This window comes from Oryzias latipes, chromosome 11, assembly GCF_053564925.1.
Source record: "Oryzias latipes strain Hd-rR chromosome 11, Olatipes_Hd-rR_3.1".
NCBI classification, from domain to species: domain Eukaryota; kingdom Metazoa; phylum Chordata; class Actinopteri; order Beloniformes; family Adrianichthyidae; genus Oryzias; species Oryzias latipes.
Window position 1 is genome coordinate 11,784,432 of NC_136247.1, and position 24,485 is coordinate 11,808,916.

A 24,485-nucleotide genomic window follows, 5' to 3' on the forward strand; every position below is an offset into this window, starting at 1 on the left:
AAGCAAAATCTACAATAGAATGATTCACAAATAAGCTTATCCAGACAGTGGCGGTTCTATACTAACTTATTCCCCAGGCGAGTAGCCCCCCCCCCCACACACACACACACACACAAATTTAAAGATATCCTTCTGTGTTTCCTATCTTTATTTGGCCGTTTTACACACAAAAAGCATTAAGTTTTTTTGTTTGTTAAAAAAGTTGAAATATCCAATAAATTTCATTCCACTTCATGATTTTGTCCCACTTGATGATTCTTCACAAAAAATTACAGTTTTATATATCTTACTGTTTGAAGCCTGAAAGGTTAAAAGTTCAAGGGGGCTGAATAATTTCACAAGGCAACTGTTGTAAAGTTCTGGAGCTGCTCAAAGGTCAATCTGGTTTTTGAGTGAATATTGTAAAAGAGCATAATATATATTTTTTCTCTTATTCCTCTATTTAACCTCCAGTGTATCTTGAACAACACAAGTGAGTGGGTATACAGCTCAGTCGCTTGTGGTATCCAAGGCACTTTAACATTGGGAGTGGGGTCGTCTAGACCCCACAAGACAGTGCACTGAACTTTTTTCTTCAATGATTTGTGATCTTCACTGGTGTCCATGGATTACATGAAATCTTCTCCACTTTTATCCACCTTTGTCATGGTAGGGATAACAAATCAATGTAAGGATCGGGTCATCTGGACCCAATAGGATAGTACAAGGGATGAGGCTTTTCTAAATGTTTGCACAAAGATTTGGACAGCTTGTAATTGTGGCAAACGCTTCATTTACTGTCTATAGAATGATTCCATGAAGGCTGGATAAACTCTACTATTGATTCAATGTTTACACAGTTTATTTGGGAATATGAACAAAAAACTACAGCTTAAACAGATGTGAATAAAGCATTTCAAAGTCAAAAAATATAAAAAATGAGCAAATTGTGATTAATTTGAAGATGTGAGCAAAAAAAAAAAAAAAAGCTTCAATAGTTGAAATAATTACTTGCTATTACATATTTCTGTATTATTACCAACGAAGATTTTTTTTAGCCTGAAAAGAAAATACATTAGTTAATTTAGCATCACTAAAGTGTCTATCTTCATTTAATAATTTGGCCACTGGTGAAATTTATATTCTTTAAAATTAGTACTATTCTTCAAATTTCTGTTTAATAAAATAAATGTAACAAGACTGAAAAATGGTCAAAAAGAATACACCAACAGTTAAATGATACACAGTTTGTTTTTCTTTTTATTTAGTCATAAAGAAGTCTGCTGGATTTGAATAGGTCTAGCATCACATCATACCTCTCTCTCCATATTCATGACTATTTTGTGTCTTTCAGAAAGATTTGTAATAACAAAAGATTAATACAGGATTTCATTTTCTTTATTGTTGAAGAAGAAAATTTACAGTTACTGCAAAAGAAAATATACAGTATTTTTGGAAAAGTTGCATCTACTGCACAAAATAGTTGTTTTTTAATTCCCTTTTTAGGTACTCAATAGTGACATGAAACTAAAGGGGTCCAAAGGCGCCAAACAATTTGCCAAAACTTTGTTGTTTTTTAAGATAATAAATGAAAGCATTTCAACAAAATATACACATTTCTTTTTAAGAAAGGGTGTTTTGTTAGTTGCTTATTAGTGCCGATATCTTCAAATGAAAATGTGTCATATTCAGATACTACAGTTAAACAAAGTAACCAAATAATCATCAATAAGCCAGTAATGTTACTAAAATGCATATCATGTTTAGAACTGTTAAAGACACAGATTACTAAAAAAAAAGCACAAGATCAGAATAAAACATGGAAAGTCAGGGTTTGATTTTGTATTTTAAAAAAAACTTTGCATAAGACAGTGATACTATTGCAGGACATGTATTGGGAGCAAAACAATATATAATTTGTAACCTTGTGTTACCATTGCTGGCCTTGTGTCAGTTAGTATTTTTAACAAGTTCTGAATTTTGGGGATAAATGTGACCACTTTTGTCGCTTTTTTAAAAAGAAATTCTTAAAATAAACTTTACAATTTCTTATACTAACATCAGATTGGCCTAACTGTGGATGTGGATTTAATGGATCACATTTATTTTACCAGCGGGAGTAAGCAAAGACCTGTGATGGGATCTGTAGTGCACCTCTCAATCAGCTGGAGATAGGTGAGGTTCTCTTGGGTGTTGGGATCAAAGAAGCCTTTTGTGTCATCATCAGGGTCAGAGAGTATCTGGTTCATTTCTTCATCAAAGTAGCCTCTTTCGTACGCCACTTGACTGGGTACTCTGTGACTGTAGACTGGATCAATAATGCCTCCTGTGGCAATTTGAGCCTCAAGTAGACGAATGCCATGATCTTTCACAATGAGATCCTTCTTTAGAGCCTGGAACAAAGAAATTGTGTCTCCAGTGTAGGGATCTTTGTATCCTGTGACTGCTCTCTCAGCCGAGAGCAGCTTGCTCTTCCATTCCTTTCCAACCACTCCTTGAGCTACAGCTTCCTCCACTGAGAGCTTCTTGTTCTTGACTGGGTCAATGACAAAGCCTGTAGCCGCTTGGGCCTCCAGCAGAACCAGAGAGGTCCCAGGTGTCAGCAGGCCTCGGCTCTTTGCCTCTTGAATACTGAGTGTCTCTTTTGTGGCCTGAAGGTACACTCCAGCGATGCTGTTGGTGCCCTTGAGGTATTTGCGCACAGAGTCCTTTTCACTAATTTCAGCCACTGTGAGCTTTCCAGCAGAGAGGTCTTTGAAGGTGTTCTCGTCAATGATTTTTGATTGTAACAGCTCTGAAGCCGTGACATCTTTTCTGATTCCCTGGAAGGTAGTCACCTCAGTAATTGTTGTTCTGATGGATGTATTTGACGAGGAGCTGTCTACAGCTGTTTTCTCAATTCGACTTGTGGTCTGCTCCTCCACAATTTTCAGGACACTGTCCATAAATTGTTTGATTGTGATGGTTCCTGTCTTGTACTGTTGGACAAGCTCTCTCCTCTTTTCTTCAGTGATATATTTGGAGTAGAGCAGATCCCACAGAGACACTGTGGTTCCCCTGTACTTCCCTCCAGCTTTTGTTGTTGTAGTGGACTTCAGAATGAGCTTTGTTGCCTCATCAACAAAGAAATAGAACTCTCCTTTCTTTACAATGACCAATAAGCTGAGCCCTGTGACGGGATCCGTAGTGCACCGTTCAATCAGCTGGAGATAGGTGAGGTTCTCTTGGGTGTTGGGATCAAAGAAGCCTTTTGTGTCATCATCAGGGTCAGAGAGTATCTGGTTCATTTCTTCATCAAAGTAGCCTCTTTCGTACGCCACTTGAACAGGGACTCTGTGACTGTAGACTGGATCAATAATGCCTCCTGTGGCGATTTGTGCCTCAAGTAGACGAATGCCATGATCTTTCACAATGAGATCCTTCTTTAGAGCCTGGAACAAGGAAATGGTGTCTCCAGTGTAGGGATCTTTGTATCCCGTGACTGCTCTCTCAGCCGAGAGCAGCTTGCTCTTCCATTCCTTTCCAACCACTCCTTGAGCTACAGCTTCCTCCACTGAGAGCTTCTTGTTCTTGACTGGGTCAATGACAAAGCCTGTAGCCGCTTGGGCCTCCAGCAGAACCAGTGAGGTCCCAGGTGTCAGCAGGCCTCGGCTCTTTGCCTCTTGAATACTGAGTGTCTCTTTTGTGGCCTGAAGGTACACTCCAGCGATGCTGTTGGTGCCCTCGAGGTATTTGCGCACAGAGTCCTTTTCACTAATTTCAGCCACTGTGAGCTTTCCAGCAGAGAGGTCTTTGAAGGTGTTCTCGTCAATGATTTTTGATTGTAACAGCTCTGAAGCCGTGACATCTTTTCTGATTCCCTGGAAGGTAGTCACCTCAGTAATTGTTGTTCTGATGGATGTATTTGACGAGGAGCTGTCTACAGCTGTTTTCTCAATTCGACTTGCGGTCTGCTCCTCCACAATTTTCAGGACACTGTCCATAAATTGTTTGATTGTGATGGTTCCTGTCTTGTACTGTTGGACAAGCTCTCTCCTCTTTTCTTCAGTGATATATTTGGAGTAGAGCAGATCCCACAGAGACACTGTGGTTCCCCTGTACTTCCCTCCAGCTTTTGTTGTTGTAGTGGACTTCAGAATGAGCTTTGTTGCCTCATCAACAAAGAAATAGAACTCTCCTTTCTTTACAATGACCAATAAGCTGAGCCCTGTGACGGGATCCGTAGTGCATCGTTCAATCAGCTGGAGATAGGTGAGGTTCTCTTGGGTGTTGGGATCAAAGAAGCCTTTTGTGTCATCATCAGGGTCAGAGAGTATCTGGTTCATTTCTTCATCAAAGTAGCCTCTTTCGTACGCCACTTGAACAGGGACTCTGTGACTGTAGACTGGATCAATAATACCTCCTGTGGCGATTTGTGCCTCAAGTAGACGAATGCCATGATCTTTCACAATGAGATCCTTCTTTAGAGCCTGGAACAAGGAAATGGTGTCTCCAGTGTAGGGATCTTTGTATCCCGTGACTGCTCTCTCAGCCGAGAGCAGCTTGCTCTTCCATTCCTTTCCAACCACTCCTTGAGCTACAGCTTCCTCCACTGAGAGCTTCTTGTTCTTGACTGGGTCAATGACAAAGCCTGTAGCCGCTTGGGCCTCCAGCAGAACCAGTGAGGTCCCAGGTGTCAGCAGGCCTCGGCTCTTTGCCTCTTGAATACTGAGTGTCTCTTTTGTGGCCTGAAGGTACACTCCAGCGATGCTGTTGGTGCCCTCGAGGTATTTGCGCACAGAGTCCTTTTCACTAATTTCAGCCACTGTGAGCTTTCCAGCAGAGAGGTCTTTGAAGGTGTTCTCGTCAATGATTTTTGATTGTAACAGCTCTGAAGCCGTGACATCTTTTCTGATTCCCTGGAAGGTAGTCACCTCAGTAATTGTTGTTCTGATGGATGTATTTGACGAGGAGCTGTCTACAGCTGTTTTCTCAATTCGACTTGCGGTCTGCTCCTCCACAATTTTCAGGACACTGTCCATAAATTGTTTGATTGTGATGGTTCCTGTCTTGTACTGTTGGACAAGCTCTCTCCTCTTTTCTTCAGTGATATATTTGGAGTAGAGCAGATCCCACAGAGACACTGTGGTTCCCCTGTACTTCCCTCCAGCTTTTGTTGTTGTAGTGGACTTCAGAATGAGCTTTGTTGCCTCATCAACAAAGAAATAGAACTCTCCTTTCTTTACAATGACCAATAAGCTGAGCCCTGTGACGGGATCCGTAGTGCACCGTTCAATCAGCTGGAGATAGGTGAGGTTCTCTTGGGTGTTGGGATCAAAGAAGCCTTTTGTGTCATCATCAGGGTCAGAGAGTATCTGGTTCATTTCTTCATCAAAGTAGCCTCTTTCGTACGCCACTTGAACAGGGACTCTGTGACTGTAGACTGGATCAATAATGCCTCCTGTGGCGATTTGTGCCTCAAGTAGACGAATGCCATGATCTTTCACAATGAGATCCTTCTTTAGAGCCTGGAACAATGAAATTGTGTCTCCAGTGTAGGGATCTTTGTATCCCGTGACTGCTCTCTCAGCCGAGAGCAGCTTGCTCTTCCATTCCTTTCCAACCACTCCTTGAGCTACAGCTTCCTCCACTGAGTGCTTCTTGTTCTTGACTGGGTCAATGACAAAGCCTGTAGCCGCTTGGGCCTCCAGCAGAACCAGTGAGGTCCCAGGTTTCAGCAGGCCTCGGCTCTTTGCCTCTTGAATACTGAGTGTCTCTTTTGTGGCCTGAAGGTACACTCCAGCGATGCTGTTGGTGCCCTCGAGGTATTTGCGCACAGAGTCCTTTTCACTAATTTCAGCCACTGTGAGCTTTCCAGCAGAGAGGTCTTTGAAGGTGTTCTCGTCAATGATTTTTGATTGTAACAGCTCTGAAGCCGTGACATCTTTTCTGATTCCCTGGAAGGTAGTCACCTCAGTAATTGTTGTTCTGATGGATGTATTTGACGAGGAGCTGTCTACAGCTGTTTTCTCAATTCGACTTGCGGTCTGCTCCTCCACAATTTTCAGGACACTGTCCATAAATTGTTTGATTGTGATGGTTCCCGTCTTGTACTGTTGGACAAGCTCTCTCCTCTTTTCTTCAGTGATATATTTGGAGTAGAGCAGATCCCACAGAGACACTGTGGTTCCCCTGTACTTCCCTCCAGCTTTTGTTGTTGTAGTGGACTTCAGAATGAGCTTTGTTGCCTCATCAACAAAGAAATAGAACTCTCCTTTCTTTACAATGACCAATAAGCTGAGCCCTGTGACGGGATCCGTAGTGCACCGTTCAATCAGCTGGAGATAGGTGAGGTTCTCTTGGGTGTTGGGATCAAAGAAGCCTTTTGTGTCATCATCAGGGTCAGAGAGTATCTGGTTCATTTCTTCATCAAAGTAGCCTCTTTCGTACGCCACTTGAACAGGGACTCTGTGACTGTAGACTGGATCAATAATGCCTCCTGTGGCGATTTGTGCCTCAAGTAGACGAATGCCATGATCTTTCACAATGAGATCCTTCTTTAGAGCCTGGAACAATGAAATTGTGTCTCCAGTGTAGGGATCTTTGTATCCCGTGACTGCTCTCTCAGCCGAGAGCAGCTTGCTCTTCCATTCCTTTCCAACCACTCCTTGAGCTACAGCTTCCTCCACTGAGTGCTTCTTGTTCTTGACTGGGTCAATGACAAAGCCTGTAGCCGCTTGGGCCTCCAGCAGAACCAGTGAGGTCCCAGGTTTCAGCAGGCCTCGGCTCTTTGCCTCTTGAATACTGAGTGTCTCTTTTGTGGCCTGAAGGTACACTCCAGCGATGCTGTTGGTGCCCTCGAGGTATTTGCGCACAGAGTCCTTTTCACTAATTTCAGCCACTGTGAGCTTTCCAGCAGAGAGGTCTTTGAAGGTGTTCTCGTCAATGATTTTTGATTGTAACAGCTCTGAAGCCGTGACATCTTTTCTGATTCCCTGGAAGGTAGTCACCTCAGTAATTGTTGTTCTGATGGATGTATTTGACGAGGAGCTGTCTACAGCTGTTTTCTCAATTCGACTTGTGGTCTGCTCCTCCACAATTTTCAGGACACTGTCCATAAATTGTTTGATTGTGATGGTTCCTGTCTTGTACTGTTGGACAAGCTCTCTCCTCTTTTCTTCAGTGATATATTTGGAGTAGAGCAGATCCCACAGAGACACTGTGGTTCCCCTGTACTTCCCTCCAGCTTTTGTTGTTGTAGTGGACTTCAGAATGAGCTTTGTTGCCTCATCAACAAAGAAATAGAACTCTCCTTTCTTTACAATGACCAATAAGCTGACCCCTGTGACGGGATCCGTAGTGCACCGTTCAATCAGCTGGAGATAGGTGAGGTTCTCTTGGGTGTTGGGATCAAAGAAGCCCTTTGTGTCATCATCAGGGTCAGAGAGTATTTGGTTCATTTCTTCATCAAAGTAGCCTCTTTCGTACGCCACTTGAACAGGGACTCTGTGACTGTAGACTGGATCAATAATGCCTCCTGTGGCGATTTGTGCCTCAAGTAGACGAATGCCATGATCTTTCACAATGAGATCCTTCTTTAGAGCCTGGAACAAGGAAATTGTGTCTCCAGTGTAGGGATCTTTGTATCCCGTGACTGCTCTCTCAGCCGAGAGCAGCTTGCTCTTCCATTCCTTTCCAACCACTCCTTGAGCTACAGCTTCCTCCACTGAGAGCTTCTTGTTCTTGACTGGGTCAATGACAAAGCCTGTAGCCGCTTGGGCCTCCAGCAGAACCAGTGAAGTCCCAGGTGTCAGCAGGCCTCGGCTCTTTGCCTCTTGAATACTGAGTGTCTCTTTTGTGGCCTGAAGGTACACTCCAGCGATGCTGTTGGTGCCCTCGAGGTATTTGCGCACAGAGTCCTTTTCACTAATTTCAGCCACTGTGAGCTTTCCAGCAGAGAGGTCTTTGAAGGTGTTCTCGTCAATGATTTTTGATTGTAACAGCTCTGAAGCCGTGACATCTTTTCTGATTCCCTGGAAGGTAGTCACCTCAGTAATTGTTGTTCTGATGGATGTATTTGACAAGGAGCTGTCTACAGCTGTTTTCTCAATTCGACTTGCGGTCTGCTCCTCCACAATTTTCAGGACACTGTCCATAAATTGTTTGATTGTGATGGTTCCCGTCTTGTACTGTTGGACAAACTCTCTCCTCTTTTCTTCAGTGATATATTTGGAGTAGAGCAGATCCCACAGAGACACTGTGGTTCCCCTGTACTTTCCTCCAGCTTTTGTTGTTGTAGTGGACTTCAGAATGAGCTTTGTTGCCTCATCAACAAAGAAATAGAACTCTCCTTTCTTTACAATGACCAATAAGCTGAGCCCTGTGACGGGATCCGTAGTGCACCGTTCAATCAGCTGGAGATAGGTGAGGTTCTCTTGGGTGTTGGGATCAAAGAAGCCTTTTGTGTCATCATCAGGGTCAGAGAGTATCTGGTTCATTTCTTCATCAAAGTAGCCTCTTTCGTACGCCACTTGAACAGGGACTCTGTGACTGTAGACTGGATCAATAATGCCTCCTGTGGCGATTTGTGCCTCAAGTAGACGAATGCCATGATCTTTCACAATGAGATCCTTCTTTAGAGCCTGGAACAAGGAAATTGTGTCTCCAGTGTAGGGATCTTTGTATCCCGTGACTGCTCTCTCAGCCGAGAGCAGCTTGCTCTTCCATTCCTTTCCAACCACTCCTTGAGCTACAGCTTCCTCCACTGAGAGCTTCTTGTTCTTGACTGGGTCAATGACAAAGCCTGTAGCCGCTTGGGCCTCCAGCAGAACCAGTGAGGTCCCAGGTGTCAGCAGGCCTCGGCTCTTTGCCTCTTGAATACTGAGTGTCTCTTTTGTGGCCTGAAGGTACACTCCAGCGATGCTGTTGGTGCCCTCGAGGTATTTGCGCACAGAGTCCTTTTCACTAATTTCAGTCACTGTGAGCTTTCCAGCAGAGAGGTCTTTGAAGGTGTTCTCGTCAATGATTTTTGATTGTAACAGCTCTGAAGCCGTGACATCTTTTCTGATTCCCTGGAAGATAGTCACCTCAGTAATTGTTGTTCTGATGGCTGTTTTTGACGAGGAGCTGTCTACAGCTGTTTTCTCCATTTCACTTGGGGTCTTTAATAGAGAGAAAGAGAGAGAGAGACATTTATTTTGGTAATGTTAAACACACAATCTTAAACCATCAGCATAAACATTTACACGTAACAATGTCAACATGAACAATTAACAAAATTAACCGAAAAAGTTGTCGGGTGAAGCCAAGGCTTATTTCCCCGACCCTGATTACAAACATCACATCTACCTACAAATTTATAGAACCCCAAAAAAAAAATAATAAAAAAAAATAGAGGAAAAAAAAATAGAATTACTTCTCAAAATTACCTCACAACCACAATAGTCTCGCAGTCGAGAAGGTATTTTGGCAGGTACACATTGATTTTTAATTTTAAACATAAAAATTCCAGTACTAAAATCAACTATATTCTAATATTTAAGTGCCCATAATTTTGGAACTATTTGTTTTGTGTATTGATTGTATGAAGAGTGATTCACAAATCGAATAGCTTTTTTGTGCAGAATAAAAATAGATTTTGTGTTTGATTTGTAACTACACCCCCAGATTTCTTAAGAATAGGTCAAATAAGTCATAATGAGGGAAAAAAAAATATTCAATGAAGCTGTGTTTAAAAAATACTTGACTTTGTGGAAAATGGCATGTGTAATATGTGGTTTACATGATAATTCATGATTCAAAATTACTCCAAGAAATTTTATGTCATTTACTCAAGAACAACATCCTCCATTTTTAACTCAGAATGGTTTTGCAGTTTTCTGTAGCCTAATATGATGTACTCGTTTTTTTTTTTTAATTTAAGGACAGTTTGTTTTTATCAAACTATTTTTTGATCATGGATAATTCTTTTGTTATATCAGCAAGAAGCTTATCCAGATTACTTCCTGATTAATACCAAGTAGTGTTGTCAGCATATAAAACACAATTTAAAAAATTAGAAACTTTACAAAGGTTGTTTATCTATAAATCAAATAGGACCCAATATGGACCCCTGAGGTACTCCACATGTTACAGGACACATTTCAGATTTTTCGTCATTGAAATAAACATACAGACCTCTGTTAATAAGATAACTTACAGGAATATGCTATTCCTCTGAAACCATATTTCTGTAACCTACTAAGTAACACAGTCTGATTTAATGTATCAAATGCTTTTTGAAGATCAACAAAAATGAATATAGTAAATTTCTTCTTCTCTTTCTAGGAAGAAATATTATCAACCAACTGCATTATCTCCATTGAAGTAGATCTTCCAGCCCTTAAACTATATTGATCCTCATGCAATAAATTAAACTTATCAATAAAATTATTCATTCTTTTAACAAAAAGTTGTCTAATATCTTGGAGAATTAAGATAATAGTGAAATTGGTCTGTAATTTGTAAATATATGGCGATCTCCATTTTTTAAAATTGTAATAGTTTTTGCTATTTTCATGTTATTTGGAAAAACGCCCTCCCTAAAAGACATGTTAAATATATGAGTTAGTGGTTCACCAATGAACTTAATTGGATTTTAATTATTGACATATCAATGTCATTCCAATCTTTGGATCTTTTATTTAGAAATTTTCTTACAATTTCTAGTATTTCATTTGTACGTAACTAAAGACACAAACATTAAAAACTTGTTTGGTTGGATTTTAAGTTCTTTCAACTTCTTTATTGGCTCTTTTATTTCTTTTGCACACTTATTTCCAACATTAGCAAAGTATTTATTTAATTCATTTGCAATAAGCATTGGGTTTCTAAAATGAATATCATCTTTTTTAAAATAAGTTGGATACTCTTGTTTATTATTGGTTCTTTTTGTTTATCTGTTTATTATTTTCCAAGTCTCTTGCATATGTAATTTGTGCTGCTCAATTTACTTATGATAATACTGTTATTTTTAGAATTTATTATATTCACCAATTTATTTTTATTATTTTTATATTTATTTTCTGCTTCTTTGCTTTTTACTTTTACAAAATGTCTGTATAGTGCATTTTTCTTTTTACAAGCATGTGCCAAGGCTTTTCATTATTTTTTGTTTGTGACTAATTTTAATCATTGGACAGTTTAAATTATCAAGCTCTATGTAATGTTGCAGAAAGGCATCATAAGCTGCATTCACATTTTTAAAAACATAGACTTCCTTCCATGTTTGATTACATAGAGCTCTCGTAAATGAATCAATATTATCAGGATTGCAACATCTTGTAAATTTTTCCTGGGTTTGTGTATAGATTTTCTTTGAAGACACATATTTCAACACTGCAAAAACAGGGAAGTGATCAGTAGTATCACAAAACAAATCCCCCAAATTTCTTCATCAGTTCTATTTGTGAATATTTTATCTAGCAACGCTGCTGATTCTGTAGTTATACGTGTTGGCTTGTTAATTATTGGGCATAAACAGTTTCTGTACATTGAGTTGATAAACTCCTTTGCTTGATTTAAACCAGTTGGATTGATTACATCAAAATTGAAGTCACCACATACTATTTTTATTTTACTTGTGCCCATAGTATTTAAAACGTCAGGCATTTTTTCTATGAAGTTGGCCATATTTGTTCCCGGTGTCCTATACACACAACTAATCAATATCTTTTTTGAATGTTCATCTTCTATTTCTACTGTGATACATTCCAGAACATTATCAATAGTGTAAGATTATTCTTCAACGATTTTGCTTAGAATTGTCCCAACGCATACAGTCACTCCTCCACCTTTTCTTCTATTTCTATTGGTAGTACAAAGCTTGTACCCCACAAGGTTTACTTCCACCATCTTGTTATCATCAAGCCAAGTTTCTGATGCAATCACATTAAATCTTTTTATAGATTTAAGAAACAGTTAACTGAAAAGTCTTCTTGAGTGTCCACATTGTTGTTAAACTGTTCCACAGCATAATAATTACAACTAATTTCAAGATCATTGTAGTAGTTTGAGTCTGGATCAATATAATTTTCAAAGTCATGCTTCGTGTTTTCAGACTGATCATGGATATATGAATCAGACTGATTTTCTGCACACTGCATTAAGCTATTCCCTACAGACGAATATGCATAGTCTGTAGGGAATAGCTGTGAAGTTTTCAATAACTTTTCAATAACCCAAATAGTTTGCATAGCTGTAGAGTTAGCTTTTGTCACACTGATTGTGTTGCATTGGTGTATTAAGGGGAAAAATACAGGGCATTTAACACAAGCTTTATCTTTGAAGTTTGACATCACTTTGGACTTATTTTCTATTTTATGAAGAAAAACATTAAATCTATGGTAATGAAATTATAAGATTTTGGATCCATTAAAAAGTAATTTAATTAAACAGAATACTTCTTTAAAGAACAATCTAAAAATTCATGTAGACATATTATATACTGTCTGTTCTGTTATTCTACTTGTATGGCTGGAAATCTGAGTTAATAATTGTTTAAAACAAATTATTCACGAGAAAACCCTTTAAAAATGTTTAAAATTGGTTAATGAAATATATGGAAACATGTCCCTCTTTAGGTTAGTTTGGTAGCTAAAGCATCAGAAGTAACTAATGTAGAGGTTCAAAGTCGCAAAAAAAGAGACTTTTGATACAACCTGTTGGTATGATCTATTTGTAGCAGTTAATCTTACATATGAAAGAAAAAATTTTGATCAACCATATTGTTTCAAAAATTTGTTAATTTCACTGTGGAAAAATGGATTACAGTGACATTAGAGATCTATAGTAGCCCAGCATTCCTCCAGATGCACCTTAACCTGAAAGAGTAAATTCACAACCTTTTGACAGCTTTTTTTATCCTTATCATTCTGTGTTTTTTTCATTAAAGAGCACATCGTCATCTCCAGAAAGTTGATATGCGATGCAATCTGCATGCCCAAAGTACCGTAAATTCCGGACTACAAAGCGCACCCGATTACAAGCCGCACCCACCCATTTTCATGTGTTTAACTGCTTTTATACATACACAAGCCGCATCAGAGTACAAGCCGCGCATGTGTTGGGTGATATTGCCATCCTGACAGATCACGGCCAGAAACCCAGAGTGAGTGCGATTTATTAGCACACTGTGGGTGGAGTCAGCTTTGCCTCAGGCTCATGTATTTGAGTGTATTAACATCTATCAAACAGCATGGATCTCTATTCTGTTCACAAGTTCCTCAGTTATGGTGTTTTTATTTTCTTCTTTTTTTTTTTTTTTACTTATTGACAATCTAGGTATCATACATAAAATTACAAACAGTAACCATATAATCAACATTACATCCCTCAGTTATGATGAGGAAATTTACACCCGCGATTCCCCATTTCCCATGAGTCTTAGGGGCTAAAGACGGGGCCAACGCCCGGCTCGCCATACAGTTGTACGTGTTTAAGAATGAGCAAGTATCAGCAGTGGATGGAGGGGTGAACGGGAAAAGCTCTCCTTCCGCTTGTGTCGCGGCAGCATTATGGGAGTAACAGGGCTGGTTAAAAAACACACCAGTAGAATAAAGCAGAGGCAACTGAAAAGCGCGCGCCTCAGGGCGATTCGCGCCCCTTAGTGCGGCGCATGCGTCAGAAGATTCCTTCCACAACAAACACTGTTGCTCCTCTGCGCTCCGCGCTCGCCCTGCGCGCTCCTTGTCTCCCCTTCCTATCTACTCCAACACCTCTGGCCAGGGCGGCTTCAAGGAGGAGCACTTCGTCCCCATTGCGCCGGTGGAAGTAGCAAATCGTTTCTGTGCAGAGCATTCGGACTTAATACTGTACATTTTGTGTATGAGGGGCGGATGCGTTGTTACGTGTGGGAGCCTTCAGACTGCCATCGGCTCCGCAGCTCTATAAGAGCAGCAGGAGAATATGTCTCCAGCTCACACGGAGGCTGTGAGCTTATCAAAGCAAAATTCCGCTCAGTCCTTAGAAACCGTAAAATCGACCACGTCGATTTGTGTTTCCAGTCGTGTCCCGACAAAATAAAGGCTGATTTTATTCCCACATATTTACGTGCAGCCAGCCGAGTCACTATGACTCAGAGGTAAATTCACTCCATGCGCTGTTCTCTCCGTCACGCAGCTGACCGGCTTTTCCAAACCCGTCGGTGATGGTGGATTTTTTTACGCTGCTTTTAACGATTGCTTTTAACTTGAAAGCTGCATCATACTGTAGTGGCGATCACGTGCATGTTGGGTCTAATGGCACCAAAGGATTCTGGGATGCGGCCGGGCATGCGTGTTTCGTTTTGTTGAACCATGACTGAAGTGTCTAAGACCTGAAGTCAATTCCATGCTGTTTGGCTGCTAAGAGGTGTGTTGATAAATAAATGCCTTGTGCTTGGTTTTAGATAGAGAATTCAAACTAATTACTGAGTACAAAAGTTCGTACGTGGCGGCCGCCAATTAAATCCATAAATTAGCCGCGTCACTGAATAAGCCGCAGGGCTGTAAGCGCAGGGAAAAAGTAGCGGCTTATAGTCCGGAAATTACGGTACTGCTCCACCTATTATAGGTAAAACACTTGACATTCTGGGGACCATAAAGTGAAAGAGCTGGGGGGAAAAAAATAATAGGGCCTCTAAGTTAATATTCACAGTTTAACTTAAACAGTGAATTTTTGGTTTAATTTTTTTGATTTAGTCTTTTGATTTAGTTTTTTTTAAAGAAAAAAGAAAAGAAAATATTGTTCAGCTCAATTTTACCTCACTATCATTTAATGTGGTTCTTGGTGTACATGTTAACATTCCAGCTTGGTTTTTGTTTTTATACAGGTTTGGACTTCTAACAGAAAGACATGAATGTTCAAAACGTTTTGAATTTTTTTATTTTATGAGTGCAACTAATGACCTAATGACCTGCAGTTGTTGAGATTCCTATTTACTGTTGGGGGCCAAGAGGTTTAGTATGGAAGCGAATCTGTAGCATAAATAAAAAGCAAAGTCAAAACCAGAAATGCTTTTCATTTTCAAAATGAAGCTGCTTTTTTTGAATCAAAAATAAAATGAAAAAGCAATCCATCAAAATGCTTTTTCATTTCCTTCCTCAACACAGCTTATTCTGTCACTTAATTAAAATTTCATTTTCAAGACGTTCTTTAGTAAATGTGTAGCAAAATTCATTTAGAAATGTCTAATTTGACATTTAAAATGGATTAATAGAAATGCTTTTTAATTTTCAAAATGAAGCTGCATTTTTTGGCTCAAAATTCAAATGAAAAAGTAATATTTCAAAATGCTTTTTCACTTTATACTTAAAAACCGCTTATTGTGTGTCATAATTAAAACGAAAATGCAAAGAGGGGATTGCATTTGCATTTTCACATCCACCCTGCAAAATTTGTAGCATAATTCTTTCTCAGTAAACATTAGCAGAGGGGAGACGGGGCGATGACGTCACTGCTTTCTCCGTGTGTCAGGCCGCTGAAGTTGGCTTGCGATTCACAGCTTCCGATTCGCGAGGGCACTAAAGGAACATTCCACTGCATTTTTCGCATTAAGATCCAGGAATCCAGGTTTGAGCAGTCCAGGTCCAGCGGTTTGTGAACAGGACCCGGTTTTAGGTGATCTTAATGCGAAAAATGCAGCGGAATGTTCCTTTAGTGCCCTCGCGAATCAGAAGCTGTGAATCGCAAGCCAACTTCAGCGTCGTCTGACCGCACGGATTTAAAAACATATGATCGAGCAGGCCCTTAAATATAGTCTTAGCTGTGTAATAAAAGCACATTATGAAGATAGTCTCTTGCAGCTTTGCGCTGAGTGCGTGTTGGTCCAACCAGCAAGCGTTTAGCATGGAGAAATCTGCTATCTGTTGATGGAGCTCCAGCTGTCATCAAACAGCAAATTCAGCGCGAAGCTGCAAATAAATTTGTAAATATGTGGGAATTACATCAGTCTTTATTTTTGTTCTGGAAACCACTGGAAACACAAATTAATATGATGGTTTCTCAGATCACAGCAGCATTTCCGCCTTCAGGGATCATCGGGAGCTTCGCGCTCCGTTATGCGAAGGCAGCTGGCGGTACGAAGAAAAAAGCTTGACCTCCGGAGGGGGACCGCAGAAGGCGGACATGCTGCTATGTATAGTTTTGAGAAGCTGTGTAGTCATCAGAAGTTCACAACCAACACAGAACCGTCTTCTCTGCCGCTAACAGAAAGCTCCACTGCTCCTGGTGTGTCTCCGTCTGTCAGCGGCCGGACACACGGAGAAAGCAGTGACGTCATCGCCCCGTCTCCCCTCTGCTAATGCTCACTGAGAAAGAATTTTGCTACAAATTTCGCAGGGTGGATGTGAAAATGCAAATGCCATCCCCTCTTTGCATTTTCGTTTTGATTATGACACAGAATAAGCGGTTTTTAGGTATAAAATGACAAAAAGCATTTTGAAATATTGCTTTTTCATTTGAATTTGGAGTCATTTGATGCAGCTTCATTTTGAAAATTAAAAAGCATTTCTGTAAATCCATTTTTATTGTCAAATTAGACATTTCTAAATGAATTGTGCTACACATTTACAAGGGACCTTTTTGAAATTGAAATGTCAAATAACATTTTCATTAGCATTTTAATTAAGTGACAGAAAAAGCTGTGTTGAAGTATAAAATAATAAAGTATTTTGAAGTATTGCTTTTTCATTTTAATTTTGAGTCAAAAAATGCAGCTTCATTTTGAAAATTAAAAAGCATATCTATTAATCCATTTTAAATGCCAAATTAGACATTTCTGAATTAATTATGCTACACATTTACCAGAGAATGTCTTGAAAATGAAATGTCAAATACCATTTTAATTTTAATTAAGTGACAGAATAAGCTGTGTTGAGGAAGGAAATGAAAAAAGCATTTTGGTGGATTGCTTTTTTTTATTTTTGAGTCAAAAAATGCAGCTTCATTTTGAAAATGCAAAGCATTTGTCATGGTGAGGGGTGGCTCGAGAGCCGGATGGACCCAGACGCAGAGGCGGAGGCATGAGGATCAGGGCTAGTGGGTTTTAATGCACAAAAAGAACAAACAAAAGCGCTGCAGAGCAGGATGACAAAACCCAAACGAAAACTCACTGTGGCGTGGCGAGGAACAAGAGACTTGACAGCAAGACATGAACACCAAGACTGAGTTAATGGACCAGCACAGGAGGAAGGCAGACGAGACGAGACTTAAATACAGACAGGGCAGACAAGACACAGGTGGACACGATCAGGGCTGATGGGGACCAAAGGAAGTAAAACTCAAGAAACCAGACAAGACAGGACCTTACAAAATAAAACAGGAAACAGAAAACAAGACGAAAAACAAGACAGCAAACTCAAACCATGACAGCATTTCTGGTTTTGACTTTGCTTTTTATTTATGCTACAGAATCGCTTCCATAGTTTAGACTCACAAGTAGAAAATACCTTTAACTATACTCCACGATGACAAGCATCTAGAAGGCCGTCTATGTGTAGTGGTTTTCTCTAGTTTGCTGTATTTAATGTCAAAGAAGGAGCCAGCTGTCAGAGTGTTCTGTATTTACACATAGATAACTCAGGTGCTCCATGAGTAAATAGGGGAGTGGTTGCTTTCTTTCTGTAATCTGACCAGAATGGGACTGACTCATAAGGAGTGGAACTCTGATAACTTTTGTAGTAACTTTACAAATTTAGTATGCACAGTGTAGTTATCATAGGTTTTATCCATAAAATAGTAATTCATACATTGTTAAATGAGTGGACACACTTATTTTTATTAATATGAAAAATACATTTTATTTTATTTTTTTAAATTACACAGTCTTTTCACTTGTAAATGCATTTTTTTGCAAAATGACTACCTTGTTGCAAAATGACTACCTGTCAATCAGTGCCTTTTGGCTCAGACACCTGCTTAATGCTTATTGCTTGGCAGCTAGTTAAATTGTGCAACATCAGATGTCATCAGGAAGTGAAAAAAAACATCCTGTAACTCTGAAAACTAAGACTGGATGGCCTAGCCGGATTAGTAAGTTTCTGACAAACAGAACCTTTCTGCCCCAGGTAATCAGCAAGAAACAATCAGGCATTTCTCATAAAATAGGGAAGGAGCAGAACTGAGAAGTGATGAAAAGGTGATGAAAAGTGAAAACAGGTCCTTCTGGTACAGGTACAGATGAATTTGGGTGGGTATTTTGAAATGCTTTTTTTCACTAATGAAAGAATAGCAAAGCAAGCAGTGACATAACTGAGTCTGTCATAGGTGCACTGATTGAAGATTATGCGTCTGTGCAATGTCATTTTAAAAAGGGCTCTTGTGCAATACACAGACAAATTTGAAAATGTTTTATGCTGGGATGGAAATCTTGCATTCTCTCAGTGAAGGTGTGTGAGAGGGGACACACACTAAAGCTGCTGTGTTAGTGCAGCTACAGTACCCCCACAATGCGTCAGCATCTTTGCCAGCAAACAAGATTATGTCATACTTTGATAGTGCTTTCACTTTTTACTTTTATTTCTAAGAATATGCATTTCCTAAATGCATCTTCTGCCAAACTGGAACTGTCTTCTCGCAGCACTTAGGCACAAGAAAATGAATTTTCTTGATAATTAAGGTTGTGCAATTTTTTAAGGTAATTAGATGCTCAGTGGTCACTTGGTGAAAGTCCATCTTGAGATCTTTGATTTTCTGGTTTGTTTTCAGTTCAGAGACGTTTGTGTAAGTCCTACTCCTAAGCCATTCCCAGAGGAACATCCCTTTTTTTTACTGATGTATTAAAGGGTAGGGGTAAGACATGCAGATTTTCAAAATAAAGGACTGATTACAAAATTAGAAAAACTTCCACAATGTTCTCTACAGGAATCCTTTAGCTACTCTGCCCCAACTGTAACTCCTGCAGTGAACTGCTTATTTTTTATGCAGTTCTGTAATCTTTTACGCAACTTGAAAACATTCTTAAAACGTTAGTTTGCAGATTGGAACAGGCATGAAAGAATAAAAACAATAAACACGATAATAAAACACACATATATATTAGGGTGACAGTAATGCTCCTGTGTGTTCCACATAAAATTTTATTCAAAGATAATTTAGTACATTTGGATATTTCTATTATATTCAATCATCTCTTAAATCACTGTCTTTTTAAACTTTGGGGAAAAAAAAGTTTGTTAACTTCTCTGTTTATTACCACATTGCTCCACTTTGTCTATCGTCAGCCAGTAATGCCAGATTTAAAGGAAACACTGACACTAAAAAAAAGAAAGGTGCTAATAGTGAGTACACTCACACAAGTAAAAAAAGAAAAAAGTCTACAGTTTCCTCACATGGTTTCAGATAAGTTCCATATTCGGTAAATTATTTGTAAAACAATTTTAAAATAGTGAAAAAAATAAATTTTTTTTTTTCACCAGGGTGCGAAAAGTTTATCGAGTAACAAGGTTGTGACTCATTTTGCAGCGGTTTTAATGACTTTGACATGTGTTTTGAGGACTGACAGCTTGTCAGGGGGAGTTACGGGGTTGTAAAAGTCTCTTAAACTGAGCCAAGAAAATCTGCCATTTCTCCTTAATACTGTAATTTTACTTGATTTTTCTTTTTGTCCATTGTTTTACCTTTGATTTATGTTTAATTTACATACTGGACTGCATCCTAGAGTGCTTTGAAAGGTGATATGTAAAATAAAAATGATTGTTGGTAACTCATTTTCTAGACTGGTCTCTTGATTTCTGGCAGAGAGAAAACAAAACTGAGCTTTCAACCTAAGATCAGCACTCCACAGCCTGCCGCTCCCTTCTTTGGCACATGTACAGCTTACATGGACTCAGGCTTACCATTGTTTTCCCGTCTATCATCATTACATTCCCCAGCAGTAAAAAACTGGAATGAAAGAAAGAGTTGTGTCCCTATTCTTGGATTTCTTCAGGTAGGACTTCTTTAAAACTTTGATAGTCATCCACTTTGTGTTAAGTTCATAGCAGTAATGGGAAAGATGAACACTTAAAAATATTTCATTTTCTTGAAGGTGTTTGCTGAAAGTCAAAGCACACAGTGGTTTTATTGCCTTTTTCTAAGACTTGGTCAGCACAGATACGCCCACTCTGAGGAAAGCAGGCCAAAGTTAAAAGCAGAGCCACTTCCAATAAAAAAAAAAAAAAAAACTCTTTTTTTTTCAGAAATGCAGTCAGCTTTTCCATCTCCAGTCAAAAAGAAATCTTCCTACCTGGTGTGCACGTCCACCGTCGTACTGCTTATTGCTTTTCAGCTGACGTAGAGAGGCGCTCCAGACGTCTCTGCAGAACTCCCTGCTCTCTGGTCATTTATACTGCAGGTCTTCAGGTCCCTCCCCTGCCGGAGTGCAGTCTCTATTCCAAAGCCTGAGGAGGCAGCAGACCTTTGTGCTCTGAACTCAGGATGCCAGACATTTTTGAAGATTTCCTCTAAGCCTCCCCATTGTGTTCTGAAACAATCAAAGCAAATAAAATGAGACTTACTGAAGGTGAAGACTCAAAGAAGGGTTTAGAAGTTCTTATATTTGTTACATGTTTTTGTGCCTAAAGACAAGATAAAATTGTACGGCAATTTTATTCTTATTTTTTTGGGGGGGAATAATTAATTTTCCTTGGAAAAAAGAATTTTTCTTTATAAATTCTGTTAAGATTGAGAGTAAACGGACATTCTTATCTCTCTTATCTAACCTTTCATGTTTTGACAAGCAGAGCTTTAGGGTTTGCACGATTTCTTTTGTCAAAAACTTTCCCTCAGGTTCGACAGGTTTTGAACCAATCCCTCCTGAAGCCTTAGGGAATTTATATGTCACAAGGAGCAAAAATCAAAGTTCCTGCGCAGAACATGAATTTTCAATACAGAGAATTAAAAAAAAAATTAATGTAAGGAGATTTTCATGATGTTTGCTGAGTGATGAGCAAAGTCTTCACTGAGTTTGGAAACTAAATCAGAGCTGAAGCTTGAAGGGAAGGAGGGGCTGTCACCAGGAGGTAAACAGTGGGCCAGGGTCAGTTTCTCCCCTTCACAAATACATACAACTCCATCATCACTGAGCTGCTAACCTTGTAATTAACAGGGTCCTTCTTTAGGGCGTGGGTGTTGTTCAGGAAAATATATCAGGTCATTCCTGTCTGGCATGTCTCCTCACAGTGGGTTATCAGTAAACCAGACAGAGGACAGAAGTAAAAACAAAATAGCCATGGTGAAAACTGCTGGGGCACAGAAAGAAACATTCATGGTCAACAACTGAACCATCCTTTGGGGTCAAACGTCCTAAAGTATGATATGGATTCTGTTGTAAGTGCAGACCGGATGTTTAAGGACAAATATAAAAACAGGTCACATGTGTCTAAATGCGTTTAGTTTTGGGCTGTAAACGATAAGGTAAGACTAAAAATGTGCATGTCTCACAAAGTGATCGGTACAAAAATTAAGTTCTGATATCTTCTGAAAGCAAAATGTGAAAAATGTGAATGTTGCACAATAAACAGATCCCAACTTTTCCCCAACTCTACTCTCCTGATACCAATACTTACACCAACCTCAAGGGCCTATTTTTCCAACATGTGCATTGAAATTCAGTTTAGCTGTGCTGAGTACTGTGCTGACCTGTACTTATTTAAAACAAATTTTGAAATGCTTCTTTTTGTCTATAAATATGTAATTGAAGGACTTCAAATCTGGTTAAAATCAAATGAAATTTATTTTTTAAAGTCTATTCTCAAAATGTTAGATGATAGATTTATTTTAGCTTGCTTGTGCGCTAGTTTTTTCCCCCCCAGAACTCGTAAAATTAACAAAAGCGGCTTTTGTGTGCTTTTAGACAAACAAGATGTGTGTGTGTGTGTGTATATATATATATATATATATATATATATATATATATATATATATATATATATATATATATATACAGTAAACCCTTGTTTTTCGCGGGGGTTACGTTCCAGAAAGAGCCCGTGATAGTCAAAAACCGTGAAGTAGAAACCTCTATTTTTTTACAATTATGATACAATTAAATCCTCTATCATACATTGAACAGAAAGAACAAATCATTTTATAGGCTCAAACATTTGTTTCACAAATCAAAGTACTTTAGAAACGTTTTTTAACAAATAACTTCTGTTCTGTACTGTCAAATAATAATTTTAATCATCAATGTGAACAGAAGGCTTCAAATCGCGGAGATTCGCCCACCGCGACCCGAGTAATTGGATTAAACGGGAGAAAATATAAAATGATGATTATGAAAAAATACAAAGTACAGTCGGACAAATAGTGACTCGGGTGTATTTAACTGCTCTAAATTCAGACTGAGCCGCTGCATCCTGACTCCGCTCTGCAGACTTTTCTTCTTTTAAAGCCCGCGGTGCAGCTGCAGCTGTGTTTGTTCGGGAGAAGAACATAGAGATCGGCAGTTGGTGTCGCTCTTTTTTCTTCTTCGCAAAACATCCTTATACACCGACATGCCAACATCAAGAGAATTTGCAAGTACATAATGTAAATTTGGCAAGCTGTTTTACGTACGTGTACATATTAAACTGCAACGTTATTGACGCACAGGTAGATAAGAAGCAGAGTGGCTTTTTAGCCAATCAGAATGCAGAACACAATGCACGCTGCAAATCCGTGAAGTAGCGAAACCGTGAAAAGTAAACCGTGTTATAGCGAGGGATCACTGTATAGTATATGTCATGGCGCCTCTGTCAGTCACCTTCCCCCCTCCCTCTCCTGCTCGGCTCTGGACGCGACCAGCTGGTTCCAATCATCACCTCGTTAAACCGCCTACTTCAGGAGATCCAGGACCTGACGTCAACGCCAGTCCGTTGTTCTTACCACGGTGCATAGTCTGGCTCTCGCATGTCTTGTGCCTTACCTTGGCTTGATCACGCTGATTTTGCTTCTCCGTTCTGCTCTCAGGAATCATCCTCACGAGTGTGCTCCTCGGGCTACAGTTCTCCAGTTCCCCTCTACGTCTTCCCTTCGGATCCAGCAAGCCTCAGTCTCGAGCTCCGTCTGCCTCCACCCTCCAGTCAGCCGCCACGCAGCAACAAAGACTTGGTCACAGACTCTCCTTCAGAGAAATTAAATCTTTCTTATACTTACACCTCGTTTCCGAGTTTCTTCCGGGTTCCAGCGCCTGGGTCCTTTCGAATCCCCACGGGACCATGACAGTATATTTACAATGTGAATAAAGTGAATAATCTATCATGTTTATAAATGAGGATAATTGATTGATTTCAAGCATTGCAGACAAAGCAATGCGGAATTCACAGAGATTTATCAAACTCAATACAGAATTACATAACTAAAATATACTTTGGGCTTCGTCAAAGTTGTTATGCTTTTAATGTTTATTTGAGCTTGTGTTGTGATCTTTCTTGCAGTTACTAACCCTGAAGAAGTCCTGCACCGTTACCAAACTCTGCTGAAGGAATTGCGACGGACAAAAAGCACGACACCACATGTCGTCAGTGTAATATAGACAAAAATACAACCGATTTCAATGCAACTATTACAGAAATTACTTTGGCTGGAAAAGGTGAGGATCTGGGCCATTTCCTGTTTTCACTGTGGGTGACAAACTCATGAGCTATGCAAAGGAGTGTGAATCATTCCTGGAACAACACAAAACTCTGGAAGAAAAGATAAATGATATGAAAAATAATGTGTTCTTTGGAATGCTCCTTTTTACTGTTTTGTTGAGAACCTAAAACAAGTGTCTTTGTGATTACACTTTGTATGCTGCAGAAGTGTATCATATTAAAGATTGTTTTTTTCACTGCTGTCTTGTTTCACTTTAAATTTGCCACATGTTAAAAGAAGTAATCAGGCCAGAATATGTTTTTACAATGCAGTTACTTCACCCTTACCAACAAGTTAGCATTGTCTCATTTAGTGAGGTCAGAAGACCAAGTGTGTATGTTCACTGTACGGGAAGGTAATACGTGAACATGCCCAGCATTTACTACTGAAAGTACCATGTAATAGAGTGGAAATAGGGTTGACTTTCTTTTACAGTCCAGTTTCAGTGTACTTAAGGGGTAGTTTCTGTGGTAAATTCATGGTAAATACCATGAAACATACAGCGAGTGCAGACCTAAAGGTCAATGTACTTTATTTGTACTTACCTTGTTCTTACATGTGGTAAGTATCACAAAAGACACCTTTGCACAACATGTAAATTCCCAGTAAGTATATTATAAATACACAGTATATACCATGTAAGTATGAACCAAATAGTACCACATAAATGCACAGCAAGTACCATGTAAGTACCAAGTAGACACAAAAAAGTACCATGTTAGTACCCAGTAAGTCCCATAAAAAGTACCATGTAAACACGCTGTAAGTACCCAGTAAATTCCATAAAAAGTACCATGTAAATACCCTGAAAGTACCCAGTAGTTAAACAATAAGTACCTTGTAAAAACCACTTAAGTACACTGTCAGTACTGTACTTTAAAAGAATGCGTTAACCACTCTGGTGCTCTGGGCTT

At 39.3% G+C, this 24,485-nt stretch overlaps 1 protein-coding gene and 1 long non-coding RNA gene across 2 annotated transcripts; one reads left to right on the plus strand and one right to left on the minus strand.

Moving 5' to 3' along the window:
• Positions 1-1,361: 1,361 nt before the first annotated feature.
• Positions 1,362-20,338, minus strand: eppk1 (epiplakin 1). The gene is made up of 2 exons (XM_020707215.3): positions 20,201-20,338; positions 1,362-9,119 (listed from the first exon to the last, which is right to left on the minus strand). Exon 2 carries the CDS (start codon positions 9,105-9,107, stop codon positions 2,082-2,084), a length of 7,026 nt encoding a protein of 2,341 aa, XP_020562874.2. The 5' UTR covers positions 9,108-9,119; positions 20,201-20,338; the 3' UTR covers positions 1,362-2,081.
• A 2,337-nt stretch (positions 20,339-22,675) lies between these two features.
• On the plus strand, positions 22,676-23,090 carry LOC105355107 (uncharacterized). Its single transcript, XR_909601.3, has 2 exons — positions 22,676-22,825; positions 22,906-23,090. It is a non-coding gene; the product is annotated as an uncharacterized LOC105355107 (long non-coding RNA).
• Positions 23,091-24,485: the final 1,395 nt, after the last annotated feature.